This window comes from Vespa crabro, chromosome 2 (genome assembly GCF_910589235.1).
Source record: "Vespa crabro chromosome 2, iyVesCrab1.2, whole genome shotgun sequence".
Taxonomy (NCBI): domain Eukaryota; kingdom Metazoa; phylum Arthropoda; class Insecta; order Hymenoptera; family Vespidae; genus Vespa; species Vespa crabro.
Window position 1 is genome coordinate 8,182,968 of NC_060956.1, and position 22,369 is coordinate 8,205,336.

Consider the following 22,369-nt stretch of genomic DNA (forward strand, 5'->3'; position numbering starts at 1 on the left):
TATATTTTGTTAGATTATCGATCGGTTTTGAATCTCTCATGAATTCCTGCATAAAAGCCATTAAAAAAAGCTCATAGGTACTTCAGTAAAAGCGAACATTTAAAAAAAGAAGACACTCAGGAGAAGAATCGTTACAATATTATTTTAAGAACAAATATATTTAACGTAACAATAAGAAAAAAGAACGATTACCAGAAGAATGAACCAAATAGGTATTACTAGATTAAACTCATATTATTTGCAATCGAATTAAAAGCGCACATATCTTGATAATCATTTAATTCTCAATTTTTTATTTCTCATCGCTGAACAATTACCAAAACTGATCAGTAATTCAGAAAAAAAAAACAAAAACAAAAAAAATTTTGCTGTATCCGCAGAACAAAGATTGCCTCCAGTCGATCGTTTTGTTCTTTCGCTCTCAGCAGCAAAGACATAACGAACCGGATCAAGGATAATTATGTACAAAATTAGGAAGGAATTACCTGCTTTTGTCTACCTTATTATCGTAAATATGGTTTCTCTTTCCTGATATCAGAAACAGTTACGCGTAATTAGAAGAACTTAGAAATGAGTTCCTATTCGAACCGTTTGAACTAGACAACGTTGCTGTCTCAATTATTAAATAATCAAATCCTAATATTCATTATTCTACCATTATTTTCTCTTTCGTCATCTTAGAATCTAAGAAAACGAAGTTTATCAAAATAATAAATAGAGAAAATGATAAAAAAACAAGAAGGTAAAAGTATAAACTTGCTGTTTATAAGGATCAGGTTGCATAATTTATACATTAAAGCAGAATCAAGCGTCATCATAGCAGTCGTCTCCTTTCAGAACCACTTCCTTGTTTGTTCTTTCGATCTATCGATCAATCGATCGAGAAGCTGTTCGTTCCAATGAATTTGTCGTCCAATTATTCCAAATAAACTACTACATACCTATGGTACTAACAGATCCCGTAAACGGATATTAGTCTCTAATGACATTTCGTTTATAATACACGTATAATATAACATACATAGCAGAATAAATATTAATGAATGAATGTTTTTGATTGCAATAAATGTTTTTTGTTTTCACAAATTTCGCTGTATCAAAATTTATCATGTACACATGTTCTACCATCTTATGTTAACATTATTCTTTCTTCTTACCGGCTACTCTTGATTCAACTATACTTGCGTTCTGTCATTCCTTTTATTGATTGTAAGATCGTAATCCATAATGATAAATATAATTCTTGATCAATTATTCTTATTCTGTGATTACCTTAAATTCAATGAATAATATTTTTAATCTATATATCTCATTAACGCAAATGATATCTTTGTAGAAACAACTTCTTCAAATGAATCTTAAAAGTTCATTATTATATTAGGTCATTAAGTATGAAATGTCCGATTTGAAAATGAAAGTTTAGTTTATTACATTTCAAGTAAGAAGTAGTATAATTAATCGAAATATAAAATAGAGCCTAAACTATCGATACAGTTTTGCCATCTTAAAGGTAATTTGTTAATACCGGCAGCGAAGAAGTCTGAAGAGCAAACGATGATAAAATCGCGAAAGGCGTTATTTCATATTTAATGACTTAATACTTATCACTTTATGCACCCAACAAGTTGATATGAAATTCTTAGTTTCTACATAATACATGAGAAAGACGCATAAATTATATCGATTTGTGCGGTTAGATATGGTAATAAGATATTTTGGTAAATTATTGATCAAAATAGTACATTAAAAGGTATTAGAAAGACAAAAAAGGAAGAAACGAAGGAAGGAAGACGTATTAGGACAATTCACCAAAATGCAAGTTTTTTTGATAAGGAGAATCTCGAGATCGATAATAACTGAATTGTCTAATATAAAAACTTACTTTACTTGGTGAGTAAAATAAGAGAAGGAATCAAGAGAGACAGAGAGAGAGAGAGAGAGAGAGAGAGAGAGAGAGAGAGAGAGAGAAAGAGAGAGAGAAAGAAAGAGAGAGAGAAAGAGAGAGAGGTCATGTTCTGTGAAATGTCTGCGAGTTAATACGGCTTGAAGGACCACAATATTGTATGTAATCGTCTTGTCCTTCTCACCTTTCCTTGATTGAGGTAATCAGCTGCGACTTGATATACGCCAAATTAATTTTGCATTCCTCATTTTATTTTTAGGAAATCGACGAATATATCGTAATCAAAGAATTCCCTAAATCTAGTTTATTTTAGATATGAACTATAATAGTGTAATAAATTCGAATCTGGTATACTCTTGTTTGATACAAGTAGTGTGTTTACGAAAAAGTAGCGTGTATGAAATATGAAAGGTAAGTACCAAGATGTTCCGATACGAGTAAGCTCCAGAATTCTCTTTTTACCTGCAGGCTGGTAAAAGTGGAGTTTTGTCAAAAATTCTCGAAAAAAAATTGAAAAAATAACTTCATCCTGTTGTAATCGAAAAGAATATGATGAGAAGGAAGAATCAGTTTTACACATGGTCACTTAGATTACGCAAGAGAAAGTTTTTTCTACTATATGTTTTATTGCCTTGAAAGGTCGCGGTCGAATAAATATTTAATTTTTGTAAGGATTAAGTAAGGCTTAACGAGAATTATAATCTTTTCAAGGACCCTCAAAAATACTTAAACATTCAGCTTATAGGATCTTTTCTTATCCTTTTATGAATACATTCGCCAATAAAAATAATTAAAATAAAAAATACATCATCTCCTTAAGCAGCCGGTTTTGCGTCATAAGAACGTAACAGGTCATTTACCCCTTTTCCTAGGGAATCTCTTCATCGTGAAGTAGTCGGAGAAACGTGCATTATCTTGCTTCTCTCGAGCAATATCTTCGGGTACCGTGCTTGACAGTCTCGAGTGCTTCCGATTCTATTGCCGACAAAGTGGATCTGATGGATGTCTCGAGGATGACTCAACGATTTGCCAAGGAAGGAACGAACGAATGAGAAGAATATTTCCTACTTGATGCAAAACGAAGCGCGAAATAGAAGACGCAGCAACGATAAAATATACTTAAAATATGTAAAATAATAATCACTTTGGCTCTACATCTATTTTGAAAGAAAAACTCGACCAAAGATTACCGAGGGATACTATTACAATCAATTGAGCCCAACTTCGAGTTAAATGTTCGTTCGGTGAAAGAGATTATTTTGCTCTGTTAATTTCCAATTTGTTTTTCGCGAACAATCGCAAAAACTTTCCAGGGAATAAAAAGAACTATATATATCGACCGAGAGAGTACGATTATTGAGTAAAAATAATTTTGTTTCTTACAGGCGAACTAAACACAAAATAACGAACGTTTTTTTTCTTTTTTAGTGCTTTTTTTCTTCTTTATTAAAACTTCATAGATCAGATAAAGCGCGATTTTTATTATTATCTTAGAAATACAACAAAGAGAAATACACGTATGAAATAAACCACAGGAATGTGTATGACTGTTTAAGTATGATGAAGATACACGTCCCGACATTTCTCGACATCAACCGCAGACTGTGTTGATATGTGTGCGTAAACTCAATGAACCATCACCGACAGTGTTTACGATTTCAATTATTGGTCGAATCCGATGGACGATGATCACCGTGATAGCGATCGCTTCCTAGTGGCTGTTTACACTATCTAATGGTCACATTCTTCGTTCGGACGAGTGTACATGGAGAAGCTACGATCGGATACGATTCGCCATGCTTGATCATCGAGCCAGTAACAGGATAATTAAAGCTCAATTCGAAAATAGTAAAGGTTGGATGAACTGGTTCATTAGTGTGGAGGATAGAAACACGATGGTAAATCGAACGATCGTAATTTATCAGGCTGTGATATCGCTGACGCAATGATAATTAATTACTTAGTATTTTTTTCGATTACCTCTACGTGGGACGATGACGACAAGGATGACGTTGATAGTACAATATTCAAATATCGTAGTAATGTGATAGGCATAACTATAAAAAGTCTTACACGTGGAAGAAACTATTGACGATTAATGAATGAACGCAATATCACATTATCACACGTCGGATATAATGCAACGTGTAAATAATGCAATTCTTCGATATGCAAAACAACTTTTGTTTTTTTTTTGTTAAGACACACATGGAACATCTTTGTATGTGCTATAGACGTTAGACTAAAGATCTTTTTTACGACAATCAGATACTTTTTCTTAAAATTTCGTTAAATCTTACTTTCTTTATAGATTCCATAGACAAACACGACTAAGAATCCATAGTCAATGCTTATTTATCTAATCAATGCTTATTTAAATATTTTCGTAAATGCTTAATTTTCTGAAATATCAGATTGGACAAAAAAATCAAAAAGTAGGAATATAAACTTGTCTTAAGCGTTATAATAAAATACTATTAATACTAATATTATAGATACCTTGAAGTATCTATTATTAGTATTAATTAGTAGTAAGTATCTATTTTTATCTAGTAATTAGTAGAAGTATCTATTTTTAGTCACAGCGCAGTCACTATTTACAGTTAACTCTTATAATACATTTTTTACTGTTAAACTCTTACTTCCTTTTCCTTTTTCTAATTTTCTCCAGGCGTTTTTCTGATTAGTTAGTCGACAGCATTCAATATTAGATTTCCAATACATGAACATCTATATAACACATTAAAGAACTGCCCCGTTTTTAAAATATATTATTTTAACAGTTGTATATTTAATAACAGTGTATTCTTAGAATATATTCATGTTACGACTCAACTATATTCATTAAAAATCGTTTCGAACCAAATTCGGGGTCGTGCGATTAATTTCAGTCTAAGGATTTAGTAAGAGTACTTCAATGATAAAATATGATTTTAATGACAAGTTACACCCACCGACGAATATCCAAAGATTATCGAAACGAGTAATCGTATTTAACATGCGCGATTGTCAATTTCAACATTTTTTTACCACTCACATTTGACCTTTTAGTGGCAGTTTTTGTATTCTTTGAAGAAGATTACGGTATTAAGCGTATCTCTAAAAAGAAGAAAAGAAGCGAAAAGCTTCTAAGAAATATCATAAACGTATGAAAAAAAGTTCTCTTCGTGAAAGAAATTTGCGTTAAAACTGTTTTTAATGTCATCCGCAATTGAAGCAAATGCAGATGACACTCCCATGAAAGTTTTACTTTGAAAATAGAACAACGAAGAAGCCATCATGACTCAGAAAGGATTCCATTTCCATTTCCATTGGAACCGAGATCTTAACTACGGTTTCTCAGTCTCTCTCTGTCTGTCTATGTATCTGTCCGTCTGTCGGTCTCTCTTTCTCTCTCTCTCTCTCTTTCCTGTAGAAATTAGTGATAATTATAAATATCCGGTCCTGCATGCAGGTGTAAAAAGCCATTCTCGCTGACACGAAGAGCTGGTTTCGCACTAAAACGAAGATGAATACTGAAGGAAGGTTTTCATGTAAATATTGTTTCTTTCGATTTTCAAGCTGAAATGTTTTTTATTACAGATTAATAAAATATCTAATGATAATTATAGTTAAAATATTGACATCTATATTTTGTTGCTATCGTCGATCACCTCTGAAAGTACTAACAAAAGTGATAGATTTAGTGGGTGACTCTGTTAGACAGGCGATGATTAGTTTTATTGCTACTAAAAGATCGTATTCGTCTTACGATCCGCTTCTCGGATGATTTGTCTTTCTACGAAGTATCTTTTGTAAAGCTAAGCAGCGATGTAGAGAATTTACGATCTGCGCTCATTCGACCCATAAAAAGGTGGTATCCGGTTAAAAGCGCAGACTATTAACGCCCACATTATTCTTTCGACGATTTCAACCTGATTAGACAGCCATGGGCGACCTCCATAAATTATCTTGGAAAAAAGCAAGATATAAGCTTAAAGATATATTATGTATGCACAACAGCATACATACGAAGAAAAGATGCTCATCGTTTATGCTTTCGCCAAATTTTTTAGAAAATATGATAATCAAAACGATTTTGCAAAATTAAACATTTTTGAATACTTGCATCTTTATATATATCGATGTATAAACAGTACAAAATGTATAGAACTCACAATTAATTAAAACGTGAATAGGTAGCATTCCAAACTCTTCTAATGATACTAGCTTTCTACGTCTCTACTAATCTTTATAAAAACAAATGTGTTTGATTATCAGATGCAAGAAAAACACATTTATTGGATGTTCGACTCTTGAATCAATTAACCCTTTTAGTGCCGTCCGAAAGAATTGTATCTAAATAAAGAATACCAATTTGATGTAATTTGGTAAGGTTTGAGAAAAGAATCATGTAAAAAAAAGTAAAAATAGTTACACAATTCAATAAGGAACATACTATGAAATAAAGGAAGAATAAATTAATGCCAATTCTATTTGTATTTGTATTTTGAGATAAAGTTCTCTCGCGATACGAAAATTAAGATGCCAATATATACACAACAATATATTGCCCTTGGCACATTTCGCGAATATTGCTAACAACGATATATCGTTATTTGGGATTATAAGAATTAAGCGCGCATTAGCGAGAATTCTAGAGGCGCCTTAGATAGTGGTACATACGTTTCGGAATTTTCCACATAATCAATATGGGAACACCTTTAAAGGCCAAGCAACAATTTTTTTTTTTTTGTGTAAGATTTCATTTACAACTAGCTCTGTCAAGCCAGCAAATTTTATTTGTGTAGATGTCGTGTACACGTAAAAAACCTAGTAGTTCTTTTACAAATTTTCTTGTTTAGCATTTCCACAAGTCAAATGGCTTTGTTCTTTTCAATTTTCTGATCCTCACAGTTTGTGTTAGATACAAAAGCCAAGTAACATAAAAAAATCACCCACATTACACCAGCGAATGTTTCCCCTTTCTACCAAAAAAGGTACGAACTTGGAGAAATTCGAGCTCTCGTTCTTGAGCCAGTAAAGAAGCAACACCGTCAAGCATACAGTTCAATTTATAAAACATAGTACGTTTTAATTAATTGTGTTTCATAGCCTAGTTCACCATTATAACTTATTTAAGATCAATAAATTAGGTAAAGTTACAAACTACTGAAAAATATTTAATAAATTCCTAAAGCTCCTTCATTTCTTGAACCTGAACGTTTGACCTTACAGATCGAACATCAGATTTAACCTCGCGCCCTACTTGCCTTAAATAAAATCTTTTTTCAAAGTTTTCATAATATTAATCTTTCGAATTTATATCACAATGCTAACCAATCGAATTAATTGCGTTTCTACATAAATCCTGGCATTTTTAAAAAATTAGAAATTTGATAGGATTTTATCTACTTTGTACAGAAAATTTGCAAAAACATTATGCCGAATTATAAGAATCCAACGGATATATAAGAATAGCTTTTGGCAATGACTAGTCTCATTAATTTGCTTTATTATGGGCCGTTCAAACTAACACTCTGTAAAAGCATCAGAAAAACATGAAAGAATAAAAACAGGCGAACTCTATCTTACGTAATAATATTAAATAACGAGAAGAGACTGGGCATGAAAAAGATTCGATCTAAAGTACAAGCATCGCCGTTGTCGTGACAACTTTCTTTTCCTCCTACAAGGAGCGTTGTCGGTTTGTCGGCTTATCTGTTCAAAAAGTCAAGCTCGCAGGCTTTTATCGATCTATCCTCGCTGGTCTCTTGCTCTGCATTCTTGAGCGATTCGCTTGAGAGTGGAATAAGTTTCTCTGTGAATTCTCCGCCCGAGACACGGAGGACGCATAAAAATCCGAAAATGAAAAGAGATTCGTTGCGATCGAGATAAAAGTCACTCACCTTTCAGCTGCGTCGTCTCGATCGCGAACATGTTCAAAGCCAGGAGTTGTAACAAGCGCGTGCCAGGTAGTGGTAACGGCGAATGTTGCAAGAGAGCCCTGAATTCCTTTAACATCTGTACGCCAGCCTCTTGAAAGGTTTCCATTCTGAAAAAAAAAGAAAAGAAAAAAGGACTTAATACTTTCTGAACCATCATAGCTTTTTTTATTCTTTTTTTTCGTTTTCAAATGCATTCATTTATTTCATCGAAACGAGTCTGCTGACTGTCGATAGCCTATGTATATATACTATGTATATAGCCTCGAACAAGATACGAATTTATATCATTCGCCATATGAGAGCGAAATATACGATATAAATATCGTTTGACGGAAAATCGAAGCGACTGGAAGGTCATCAAATAAATAAATGAAAACTTGTCCGAAAATACAACCAACCACGGGTGGTCAATAGAATTTGCATCTTTTAAAAGCTTCGATCTGTTTAAAGACATTAATGGATGTCTTCCAAGTTAGATTCGAAATTATCTTAGAAGAATTCATTAAATACCTACGGCTGGTATATACGATTTAAACGTTGTTATAATCAGATTTCTACCCTCAAATTTGAAAGAATTCTTTAGTATGATTTAGAATTCTGAGTTCTTCTTCAAATTTACCTACAACACTGAAACGAGTTTCTCGATGCGTATTCTGTTCATACGTAAGCAGATAGTTTGATTCGAATTAAGGACGTACATTAATTTTAAATCAATCTTCGACGACCAAATCGATGAACGAACAAAATACCAAACGACCAAACAATTCGCCCGTACATCGCTAGTGTGAAATACATTGAATCAAATGTACACATTCGCACTACAAGAAACTTTCTTAGAGATCAGACACTGGCAAATATAACCTTCAACGAGCTGGAGGCGATCGTCTCCACTACCTCTCCATAAACTTGCAATTTTGCTGATTTATGAGATCAAACATTACAATACTAACAAATTTGAGTTGTCGAGTTTGAATGTCTGGTTTTTTGGTTTTTCGTTGATCTAATCGCCGAAGATAATCGCTGAGTGTACACGCAGACTTACATTTAAAAGCGTAATTCGTATGACACTTATCTAATCATATGAATTACACAATAAACTAATTTTTTTTAATTTATGACTTAGATCACTTTCATAATCACTGGCTCAATTATACATCATCTGATAATATTACGAAGCATTTCATTTTTATTTCATTTCAGTCATTTTATATTATATTATACTTATATTTAAATAAACATAACGGGCCAAGTGTTAAGTCCTTGTATAAACGCATTAAAGTTCTTCATTAGTTATTTGATGTACTAAGATTGTGCCTACATGCGTATCGCGTTTTGTTTCATTAATTCATATTGCAAAACACATTATAGTTATGTAGATAACTAAACAAATAGCGTAACATGCAAAGAAAACTTCACGTGTGTGTGATGAGCGATAGAACGTATGTTCTTTTTTACAGTCGTGATAAGCATCAAGCTATTTCTTTTTCTCCACTGATTCAATGACGTGGCGCTAGATACGTATTAATATCAGGTAAGGTTTTGTCTTAAGCAGTGTTGTTTGAATCATCGATATGATCAAAGTCATCGATATCGTTAGAGTAGTCTTTTTTTATATAAAATAATTAGAATCATAGGTTATTAAAAGAATCACGAGAAAAATAATTCAGTTATTGTGTGTTAAATTTAATTAAATATATTTTTATTATTATAATCCCGATATTATATCGTACACTTTAATTTATCACCTTGATTTCTCCTCACTTATAATAAAAGCAAATCTAATCTAATACAAATAGTAAAAAACATATGTAAAATATGTTTAGCAAGAAAATTCAATGCTCTAATAATATCTCTAATAATTGTCTCTCGCACTTCGAGATTACAAAGTTAGTATCATTACTTTCATGTCTTAGACCACAAGTTCAGAACCCAAAACAATTGACTTTTTCTGGCGGCTTTTTGCTGTTAATACCCATTCATTGTTTTTGTGTTACACAGGCCACATGTTTAGTTCAAGCTGTGATTTTAAATTTCTGTATTTTAATTCTTTCTTAAATTACGTATACGATGGGAGGTAAAAGAAAGAGGTCTAAGAGCCGAGATTGCTCTGAGGAGAAGAGTAACTCCAAGAGATTACTCGAGAATATGATGGGAGAAATGCTGACTAGCATTGCATCCATTTAGGAGTGATGATCTAGAGGCTATGGGAAAAGATACTATAAGCGAAGGTAAATTTGGATCCCATATTTTCATTGAGAGTAATACTTTTGACACGAATCCGGTCAATAGGACGGTTTATATCATTGAATTAGTATATCTGAGAGGTTCATTATTTGATAGCGCCTAATTTAGGCCAATAAAAATGGAATCTGTTGTACGCGAGAGACACAATAGACTTTTACATAGTAGTCTGACTTCATGTAGAAGATAAAGTAGAAATGATGTTGCTTTAATTATTCGAGAGGTAAGAGAAGTTTTGTAAACAAACTTCATAAGAAAAAGGAGGGATTTGGAATGCGTCCAAGCTTCTTATTGAGATTCACCGATCTCAGATAATGGCTCGCAAGGCTTATATTCTGTCGACTCTATCAAAACAATGGAACACAGCTTTGGAAAAGAGAGTTACAGATTTTTACTTATTTCGGGAGAAACTGGTGGACGAAATGAGACCACCAGAAAAATATTGTTTCATCCAGTACTTTAAATTAGAGGAGCTTGTCGGGCCAGAAGTCGGTGTCTCAGGGGAGCATGAAATCCTGGACGTAGAGAAAACCACCAACTCCAAGGAATCAGACGAGACAGCCTTCATATCAGAGATCAGGCCAGTTTTCGTTATCAGTATCTGCGGTCTCAGAACCGTTAATATTAAATAACAACGTAAACAGGTTTGCGAGGCGTTTAAGCCAATTTTTGGAGATCTGTCCACTTGCAATTAAAAAGACAGATTAAAAGACTGCTGACAACAAGTGCCATTGTGCCAGCACAAGTGGTCGATGATCAGTTTCTGTCACTCCTTTTTTCTTGTTCCTAAATCTAACGAAAGAGGCTTTGACGTTTGATGTCTTTACGCCTACTTTCCAAAAATTGTCTGTGGGCAACTGTGTCTGGTTTGATCCAAATATTAACTTACTTGTCTCTCCTTGCAGGTCACAACAACATCCTTGGCGTTTAGGCTTACCCTGACTACCGCTAGGCTATCAATCAGGTACTCTTAAGAAGGGAAACTCCAAAGGAGGCAATTGATATTACAATTGCATCATTGAAAGATTCAACAATTAAGCGAGAAGGCGCCACAGGTTCCGGAAACCGTGTGAAATTCAATTGTTTTAAGCTTTGAACTTGTGGTCTAAGACATGAAAGTAGTGATACTACCTTTGTAATCTTTCGTGCGAGACACTCGAATAATTGTGATCAAACTTTGCCCGCTTTTGACTCGTTAGATCCTTCAAATATATCTTAAAATCAACTTAATACTAACAATACTAATCTTCATTGATCAAACTACCTATCGTGTTTGATTCGACCATTGTTATTAGACATTGTTATTAGACGTTTGTAATATATAGCCAGGCTATTGATGCTGTATTTCATATTTTATGTGGAAATGTGTTGGAGTATCGGACCGCTTTATGCAATTAACGGTGCGCTTCAAATACATTGAATCAAGCATTATCACGCCCACTTGTTACTTCTCAACAAAATTTTTTTGATATCTCCTGCCACTTAAACAGTTAATCGACCGTTAAAAATATTGCTAATTCCTGTAAAAATTTTATATATATTTCCCATTAAAAAGATTACCTTGTACTAATCCTATTACCTTTTTTTAATCTTCTAACTTTTCTCATCTTTTCTCCTTCGTTCTCCATCGTTTTTTATTTCTATCTCTTACTAGTTCTTTTATAATCTAAATAATGGCAAGAACCAGTGTTAAAACATAATACACACGCACACACACACACACACACATACGCGCACACACACACAAATACATATATTATAAACTAGAGATGAGAAGAATATGAGAAGGGCGTAGAAAAAATCGAGAAAGAGAGAATTGCATCAAGAGTTTCCTTATTAATATGCCGATCTCCATGAACTTGTCTGTTCTTCTACTTTCCGTAACTGCATATTGGTAAGCTAAGGAGGAGCAACAACGTGAAGTACGAACATGCACGGTAATAATGCTAAAAGGATATACCAACTAGAGAGTAAACGAGCAAACGAGTTACCACTGGTTAATGCGATGAATATTAAGAGACGCTTCTCATAGTCAGTCGAAAAATTCCAATCAGATATACTGCTCTTTTGATAGCATTTATCGTACCTATACAATCTTTTGCGAATATCAAAATGAATCCTTTGTAAAAAAAAAAAAAAAATAAGAAGGAGAAGGAAAGAAAAAAAGAAAAAAGAAAGAGAATGAAAATCTTTTGTACTCCTTCGGTCAATAAAACAATTAATTTTTCGATTTACAACCGAATGCTCAACATTCATGCAATATCAATATTTTCTCATATCGAATAAGACGATTATTATCTTATTGATCTTTATAAGTTATCAATGATTATCTTCTCTTTAATAGTAACTTCATCGAAGAATATACTTGTAACTCGAATGCAATGAGACTTCATCTCAGTTTATGATCTTTATTTGATATAAATTCACTATACTTTATGTTTCCTCTTGGATATTCCCAATGAAAAGGTACGTAACGCATATTCCATCCGGTTATCGGTTAATCGTTCTCTTTGTATCCTTGAATAAAAATGGAAGGATGGGCGTTCCATTCCACGTTTTGGTACGAGAACAATGTCGATATTGATTTCATCATGGAGAGAGCTTCAAAAGGAAATCTCTATACTAATTATCGGTATATAACCTGTAATGGTATCGTCCATATCTGAGAAGATCAGCTCGGAATATAAAATTTCGCTATAGGCAACTCCTAAACGTTAGTCACATTGCGTGTAATATATTTTAAGAACGCGAAGAGTGCAGTACGCGTGGGCAGTGATTAGTAACGGTAGCTCCTTAAGAGGGTGTGTCTTGAGATAAGAAACTTCGTAGTCTCTCCACCTTATTGAATGATTAGAAGTTCTCTTAAGACCATTACGTCGTCAAGATATTTGACACATCAAAAAAAAAAAAAAGAGAAAAAAAAGAAAAGAAAAGAAAAAAAGAGAAAAACAAAACTACAAATTAAAATCCCCTCATAACATTTTCCTATTAATGACACAAGACCGATGGAGAGTGAAAAAAATACCACCTTGTATTCACTATAATCTTCTCAGAAGCGAAGATAAAAATAGTATCTCTTTGAGAGCGAAAAGAAATCTGCTTGAAATCGTAATCAGTAAAACAATAAGCCTATCGTTATCAACGATAGCGAGCTTAATGTTACCGCTGTAGCGGATTGAAATGATAAAAAAGGAGAGCAAAAGAGTGTTCCGCAGACTTAATCCAAAATAAAATCCTCATAAAGATGGAAAAGAATCGACAGCCGGTTTCTTCTTAGGAACTTGATATCTTCCCACAGTCTTTCTTTTTCCTTCTTGTGTCTTCTTCTTTTTTTCCTCTTCTTCTACTTTCTTCTTCTTCTTCTTTCTTTTTCTTAGTCGGTCTTTATAATACAACATAGCATAGTGGCAAATTTACGGTACGTAACATCTCATTCAGCCGTTGTAATCCAGGGAGCTTGTGACGTAAGCCTTTCCTCTGCACCCCTACCTTTCTTGTATTAACGCGTGCACCAAGCCAGGCAATGACACTGTTTAAAGATCAGAATGATATCTACTCGGGGTACCTGACCAAGCTACATCGTATGAGCTAGTGTATTCTCCAAGTGTATGTGTGTGTGTTAATAGGGCAAAGAACTTCATCTTCCTTCCTTTTTTATTTCTTCCCATAACCCTCTCTCTTCTCTCTCTCTCTCTCTCTCTCTCTCTCTCTCTCTTTCTCTCTCTCTCTTGTCGTTTCGACCTCTCGGCGATTGGTCGTGCGACGTGTCGACGTACCGTTAACCGACGGAGGATTCTCGATCAGACCGTAAAGAAACGTCCCCGTGCCTTTCCACAGCAGATACTTCGTCGAGGGGACCTTTCCCGTGAACCAAGAAGAATTTGTATTGGTATCTTTTTCTTATGAAAGATCGGAGCTCCCTTGAGGACCTCCCTTCCTCGATCATGCTTATATACGATTCTTCTAGCACCTATTCTAGATGAGAAGAGAGAGTTAAAACTGGAGTTGAAGCATATAAAGACGTTTGAGGTCGACCACTGGTAATCAGCCTCCAATCGCTGAAACGAAGCCGGCGATTACCAAGTGCGCCGAGCATGCTTAGATCGTTGTAGAAGCGGTTAACGCCATTGCTATCCCACGAATAACGCGACTACTGAAATTAGATACTCTCGCTATAGGCCGGAGGCATTGATCAAGATGCATTCACACGGTTGTCCGATTTAACGGTCATTTTATATTCGTCAAACACCGTTACTGATAGAGTAGCATCCTCGAATAAAGAGAGGCTAAATGAAAGACCGTGCTCCTAATAAATCCGTAACTTTTCGATTAGCCTTATTTGCTTAAAATTAAAAAGGAAAATTCTTGGATAATTGTATAGAAAATATATAACAGGAGAAGAAGGAGAAGACAACCTTCTCCTCTTCGATACTCGATTGGAGTTCTCGGTAGTAAAGCCTACTTCTTTATTAACAATCCGCACTTAGTTCCAAGAATATTCCAATTTCAAGATAGCATCGCAATGGAACTGCGAAACTGGTTGTGTCCCGATTGCCTGGCCTTATTTATTTCATTTTCGAATGCCCCGTCATTGGATGGAAGGAGCAACCATTTAATCGACCGCTTGGATTCTCTTCCTAGTATATCCAGTTACGTGTTTACACGTCTTTGCGGTAATAAGTTTATTTTACTACTATTGGTAAGACACGCACGCTTCTTGCACAATCGTTCGGTTGTCTGGTTTATTTCACCAAGCGGGGGACTTACTCCCAATCTCTGTCTCATTTCACGGGAGAAAATGCAAGGGAACGAGCTTTCTAGCTCGATTCTATCTACCAAAAAAACCGCGATCGGATAGGAAATTCCGTTATCTAACTTCGCGATGTAATTTCACGATTACGATAACAAAATCTTACTCACTTCTGTATGACCAAAACGAGCTAGAACTCGAACTTGACTTGAAACAACTCGATGTAAGAAGATCGGAACGCAAAAGCTTACAACAAACCGTATAGTCTCAAGCAAAAGATTTACATTCGTAGAGAAAAAGACAAAAATAAACGACTTTTATGGTATTCTCATTGAAGAATATCATTGACCAAGTACGATTATCATCCTTTCGTAATCTCGAAATTACAGCTTTCAGGATATAGAGTCTGAAATGAAGCATCGATAGAGACATTCGATGCGATCGTTTCAATTCGTATTTTTATAGATACGAGGTTTAGATCGTAAAAGTAGTTGAGCAGTATCCGAGAAAACGTTCAACATTTATCCTACTATATTAGCTCACGTAACGCCATTATTAGTCCTTGGGAATATTGTGGAATTCCAAAACTTATGATCAATAATATAAAGAATATAATCAATCGAAAAAGGATAACGATTTGATATTTAGATTATGTGTCTGAATAACAGTGTCGTGTGTTGATGCACACTAAAAATATGTTTCCTCGTATCTGCGGCAATTCGATTAAGTTTATGACGCTCTTATGATCACTAAAAAAGCAATTATCTTATGTCTAAAGCAATTTACAAAGTCTTATTAAGGTTGCTCTCGTGGTAAATCGACTATCAACTGGATCATATGGAGAAAAAGATAGGTGCCAAGTTTTTTTGAGCACGAGGAAAGGTTAGCGCCAGTTTTTACGAAGACCATCGTTCCTTTAAATTGACTTTGACTCGATTTCTTTCTACTATCTATTTTTTCATTTCCATTAGAATGAAAAACTTAAGACTATTACAGTGCATAGAGTTTTGAATCAACGAGTGCACGAATGACAAATGATTCTATTATTAAACGGCTCGTGATTATAAACCCGATACTATGAACCATACTCTACGATCACGGACAAAGGTTTTTATCACTGTTTCACCGACATCATCGCGATTATCGATATTATTAAAAACATAAGCATCTCTAATCGTTCTTCAATATTGTACTGAGATGTCTTATGTTCGCGCACAATTAGCTTAATAGAGGAAGAGAGGAGCGAGTTACAAAGAAATCCGATGACACCCGGAGGCTACGGAGATGAGGGAGTGTAAAAGAAGGAGGTGGAACCAGTAAAAGGAGAAAGAGAATTGCACTTTAGGGCATAACGGCATATGGCCAGGATTCACGGTCGCCATGTCACGGAGTTGCAACGAGCAGTCGTGTGCGCACATAAATGCACACACAAGAAAGGGAAAGAAAAGAAGGATAGAGATAGGTATAGAGATAGTGATAGAGATAGATATAGAAATAGAGATAAAGATAGAGGAAGAAAGAGAGAAAGAGGACAGCCTGGTTCATGCATTTTCTTCGGCCAGTCACACCGCCGATGCGGACCATCGGCATCAAGCAGCCCCCACGGCAGCCCTCGTAGTCCCATCGACACCGAGTAACTCTATGACTAACAAGTTTGCACTTTAGCGCATAACGGGGCATTCCGGCGTGTTCCATAGATCATGGTCCATGACCCACGGATTGCGTGGGCCGGGCACTATAACCATTCCTCGACGATATAGCGACGGCGTGGCTGCGGTACCACGAGCATTAAGTTTCCAGCTTCATCGTCTTCTTCTTTTTTCTTAGTCTCCTCGTCTCTTCTCTCCGTAGATACATCCCTCTACGATACTACTCTTCGCGTTTACACCAGTCTCACGACAACGAAGCAGACTTTGTCATTTTTGATTGAAAGATTGCAAATGCATTTACGAACTTCTACAATTTTGCTAATAATCTTTGCGAACACATAATCGATGGAAATTAATAGAAAATTTTTGATAGGGATATACTCGCACTCGGCGATCGATTTTCAAATACTATAAATCTTTTGAACCTACTGTCTTTCCTCCTACTGCTATTTCATCGACCATTTCTCAATACGAAACTGAGAACATCAGGAGGAGGCGAACACCGAACATCAGGAAATCACCTTACCACGCTAAGGTCGTCGTGTAGCTAGGATCTCAGGGTCAGGATGCCAACGCTACCGCACAGTACCCCACACCGAGAGACCCCACCGAGAATAGTAGTGTTCGAAGCTGATTCTTTTCCCGAATGTGTGTTAAAATGATATGGAAATCAACAAATTATTGTTTAGAATAAAAAAGAAGAAATATAATACCATATTTTATCATTTTTATAAAAATTTGAGTATCATTACCACTTTAATAACAATCTGAGTAACATATATCGTACGAGTACTATTTTCTACATTTTCATCACTATTTTTTTTTTTTTAATTAAATATTAAAAATTAAATATATACACTCTACAAATAAATTAAAATATTAAAAATAATAATCGAATTATCATTAGTTAATTCGTGTATATGCATATGTTAACCTCAACATAAGGATTGCAGGTCGTTAGAATCTAGAACTCGTTATCCAGGATCAGACGCGATTTGTACTTCGTGGTTTTATTCACGATCCAGGACCGCCTACCGTTTGAAAGAGTGGACGATAAAAAAAAAGATCGGCAAAGTGGACGGCCAATAATACCGTATATTTTTAGACCTAAAGGAGATTATTTTTCGCGCCTGAAGACGTCGCAAAACAAGATAAAGAGGATTCCTTATGATGATCCGCCCAAAAAAGAAACATTCTAAAAAATGTGTTCGGACACTGACATTGAAAATATAAAATATAACGAAAGGAAGATCAAGATCAAGAGATGCCGACAACTTTTAAGGATGTAATTCTAAAAGATTTGCTATTGTGAGAGAACGAAGGATGCCCTATAAAATCATCTCGTAACTATAAATAACCACTTTGATAAAATCTCTAGCCAAGATTTATAATGTCTTCAATGTTTGATTTCTCCATCATCATGTATAATGATTTATATGACATGATCGATTTAATAGCAAGGATCGTACATCAACATCGACTCGAAGTTGAATGATAATTCAGGTTATTTTATCTAAATTACAAAATCTAGAAAACGTGCTGTCTATCCACGGATAGACGCCCGTAGTAATCACGTACAGGTACAACCTTCTGTTTGCACTATCCCAGCTATCAACCGAAAATTGCAAACGAGACATGTCGTTAAGGTTGTTATTAATATTATTATTCTTATTATTAATGACATTAATCATAAATCTTTTATCCCGCATGAACAACATCAGAGATAAGAAGCCCATTGGATGTTGCAATTAATGGAATATTAATCTACTAGGATCTTTGGAAATTAATCGGCATGATATATCTGTACATTCAAACAGTGAACATACAGTATTTTGTTTAATCATTCAATGAACCATAGATTAAAATATTTATATTAAAAAATTATTTATTCGTTTAATTAAACGTAGACAAATATAATTTTAACGTCGTTGTCTATTTATCTTATTGCGAATGCATTAAAGTTTTTAAATGTATATGCTTGAATGTAGCTCCGAGCATCGCAAGAATGCTTCAAGAGATGACTTAAGATTCAAGATCTTCAGTCTATCTCGGACAAAGTCATGAATACCAACATGTGGAAGCAATGGGCACAATTATTTGCTCATTATCATAACTTAATTCACATTTACAATGTTGACGCATTTCTAGACACTTCACGACGAGTAAAAAAGTACGCTTGATAAAGCAATAAATGTTCAGTAATAAAAAATTAAATGTTAACTTTGAGCGTGGATTTTATTCGAATCAAAGTTAACATTTAACACGTTAATATCAACGTAGAGAACATTGTTTTAATAACTTGATTGCACGATAAAGTATATAATATTCTTCTTTATAGTATCTCGTGAAAAATAATTGTCGAAATTTAGTGTTTGATTAATTGTAAGAATAATTTGCTTCCAGTACTCTATCAAACAAAAATTATTCTAAATAGAAAGGATTTTTCAATCAAATATCGGCAAATATTTTACTGCAGAATATATAATATAATATATATATATATAATAAAAAATACTAATATATATATATATATATATATATATATATATATATATATATTAGTATTTATATATATAGTATTTATATATTTATATATATTTGGCGATAATATATATATATATATATATATATATATATATATATATATATTATCGCCAAATAGGATGAACCTTTCCGAAATTAAAACTATTAAAAAAGAAAACAAACCAGCTGAACTGGTTCATCGAATTCCTTTAAATAAAAGACACGCCTACTGCGAAAAAAAGCATCTGTCTTCCTTTAATCTTGAACCAGACAACTGAGAAAGAAATTTATAACTTTCATTTTATACGCATAATTTTGATAGAACATAAATCAACGAGTGATTATAATTTGCTCTTCGCCGTTCTTTCTTCATTCTTTCATATTTTTTCTTTTTTGTATTACGAAAATAACAGAGAATTCTCCGATTATTCGATTATTATTCATAAAAGATTTCATATTTGGGAAAATATTTGATAACAAAGAGCATTGCTTTTCTTCTTCGGAAAAATTACAAAAAAGATTCCGAATATTTTCATTTCGTCACCTTCTATCTACTTCGTTTACAATTTCGATTGTTTGTTATCGAACTACTAAATGTTCTGCGATAAATTGAGATGACAGTTACGACAATCTTCATCGATTTTTCAACGATGTTTTACTCATGATAAAGTAGCATTACCATCATATATCCGAGGTAAATCACGTGTTAGCGTTTAACTGAGAATCGTCGAAACGTCCTTCATTTATATTAGCGAAGACAAATTCAATGACAGTACTTTCGCTTTATGATAAAAAAGGACTAATAGAAGTAAACTCATGTCGTGGCATTTCTGGATATTAAATTTCTTCGGTATTCTGGTACTTTTGTTTTACGCTTAACATGGGATGCGATTGTTAATTAAGATCTTGGACGGAAATAACTCGGTACGTTTGCGAGGGTAATTTCAAAGAAGGATAGTGTATACCAAGAATTACTTCTGCGTTTTCCCCTTGAGAGAACCCACTGAAACTCGAACTCTTCTCTTCCTAAGAGGAAAAGAGAAAAAGAGAAAGAAAGAGGGAGAGAGAGAGAGAGAGAGAGAGAGAAAAAATTTTTCTAATCGTAGCACGATAATTATGATCGATTAATAATATTAGTACAATTTGTTTGACAAGAACGAAAAATCTTTCGATTTAAAGTTGAAAGATTAAATGTACATTATACATACAAGGCGTTTTAACGTTAACTATCAAAATACGCTGTAGTTCAATAATTGGTTGCATGTTGGTTCTAAGTGGCACTTGTGAAACACTTACAATAAAATCAGAAAACAATGTACACCTAATTCTCCATTTAAACGGTAGACTAGCTCCTGAAAAATTTGTGTAAAGTACATATGGAAAAATATAAGAATATTTCTAAATATTAAAATCCTATATGAACAATAAATTATTTTCAAACAAAAAATATGAAAATCATGAATTAAATTTTATTTAATTGTCATAAAGTATTTTTTATTTTATCTATGATTTTTATTCTAGAGTGTTTTCTCTTCGAAAATAGAAAAACAACTGCTGTACTACTAAAGTTAATGATGATCCAGAATTTCATTTAAAATATTCATTTTCCCTAACATTTTCAAGAAAATGTCATGTATCTATGTTCTCGAGAAAAGTATCTAAATATATGCATCGATTTATACAAAATCACCTTGACAGGTATACTAGGATGAAACTTTCCTATACCTAGATACTAAAAGTTACAAAATATTTTTACTTGATAGCTTAAGTAGACTCGGAAAGGAATACACATGCCTCTGTATCAAAAGATGTAACGTTGACAACAGAATCAATTCGATAAGTAAAGTAATTCGATGAAGTCGATGAAAGTCTGTCGAATGGTGAAGAGAAATTCAGATGGTCTTATAGGAAGATGCATAGCGCGGTCGTTCGTTGAAGACGCTCGGGTACTGGTCCGGCTGCGGTGTCCGAGGGTGTCCTTGAAGCGGGCGGGGTCGTCACACGACGGCTGCGGGTAAACGACCATCAGAAAGCTATGTGTGTTACCAGCCGAGGCCTTATGCCGTAGCTTACACTCGTACTCCTTAACTTCCTGTGTCTGTATATGTAACGCGCACGCGCACTGTCTCTTTCGTTCGGTTCTTCACTCTGCCGTTCTTCTTGCCTTTTTATCTCCCTCTTTCTTTTTTCAACTCCTTTCGCTCTTCCTCGAGTACCGCGAATAAGAGAATCCATCTCGCATGAATTCGCAACGAATGATTTCAACCATTTCATTTTCTTCTTTTCTAATATATGCGCTTAATAAGAAAATTTTTGATAATTCTATTTTTCTCTATTAACTCAAATAGATGCTCGTAAAGATACCTAACCATAATACAACCTTTTTTGACAATACACGAAGAAGATTGTCTTGCAAATGAACCTTGTAAAAACGTCGAGCGAAAAAATCCCAACACAATGAAACATAGTCAACCAACCGGTAATGAATCAAATCTATTACGATAACAGCAGTAATAACAGCAGCAATAGATGGACACGGCAAAAGCTGGTGAGATGCGAACGAAGAGCATATAGTGATCGAGCGCGGAAAGCCACCCGCTTCTTTCCACCTTTCCACTTGCACATATATGTTCTTTCTACCTCTCTCTTTCTCGACCGCAAAGAGACCTGTAGGTAAGTCCATACGATGCACGTACAACATGGTAACAACCGCCTAACCAATGGCACCAGTTCAGTAACAATTCCAATTATAGATCGTAAGTGTATTCTACAGGTCGCGGGAGCAAACCACCTCCTCCTCCTTATCCTCCTTCTCTCTTCTTCCTACTCCCTCTTCTTTCTTTACTTCCTGATCGTAGAACCAATTATGTTGTGAGCGAGCGTGCGGAGCCTTCCGAGTAAATTGAAAACTTCGTCTACGTTCCTCCGCTTGTCCGTTCCAGTTGCTGATCATACCATGAGTAAAGTTACTAACAAGAAAGGAAACGCCGCCCAGGATGTTACGTTGGAACTAACCAACCCTTATTCTCTTGCTAATAGAACCCTGAGATTCGGTCAATCTCACTAAGGATCTCCATTCCTGGTTTATTCAAAAATGTATATCAAGCATAGTTTGATATTTATTTTTAATATATAGATCAATACCGATAAATAGTAGATATGTCAAATGTGTATCTAAGACTGCATACACATTATCGATCAGTCCCCGGCAACCAGATCGACGAACGACCAAAAAACATAGCGACTAAACGAGTCGTCCGTGGATTGCTCGTATGACTCCCTGATTGCTGCAACCAGTGAAATATTCTAAAATAAAATTTCTTTTGTTTTTAAATATTGCCAGATAAAGCAGCTGCATGTAGATAGCGAAAAAAAC

At 34.5% G+C, this 22,369-nt stretch overlaps 1 protein-coding gene across 7 annotated transcripts in view; it reads right to left on the bottom strand.

Moving 5' to 3' along the window:
• Positions 1-22,369, bottom strand: part of LOC124422226 (telomerase-binding protein EST1A-like) — a 130,903-nt gene that overhangs the window by 98,791 nt on the left and 9,743 nt on the right. For all 7 annotated transcript variants that reach the window (XM_046958378.1, XM_046958379.1, XM_046958376.1 and 4 more), the window contains one exon: positions 7,792-7,937. In XM_046958378.1, coding sequence (XP_046814334.1) covers positions 7,792-7,937 — 146 coding nt within the window. The remainder of the gene's footprint in view (positions 1-7,791; positions 7,938-22,369) is intronic.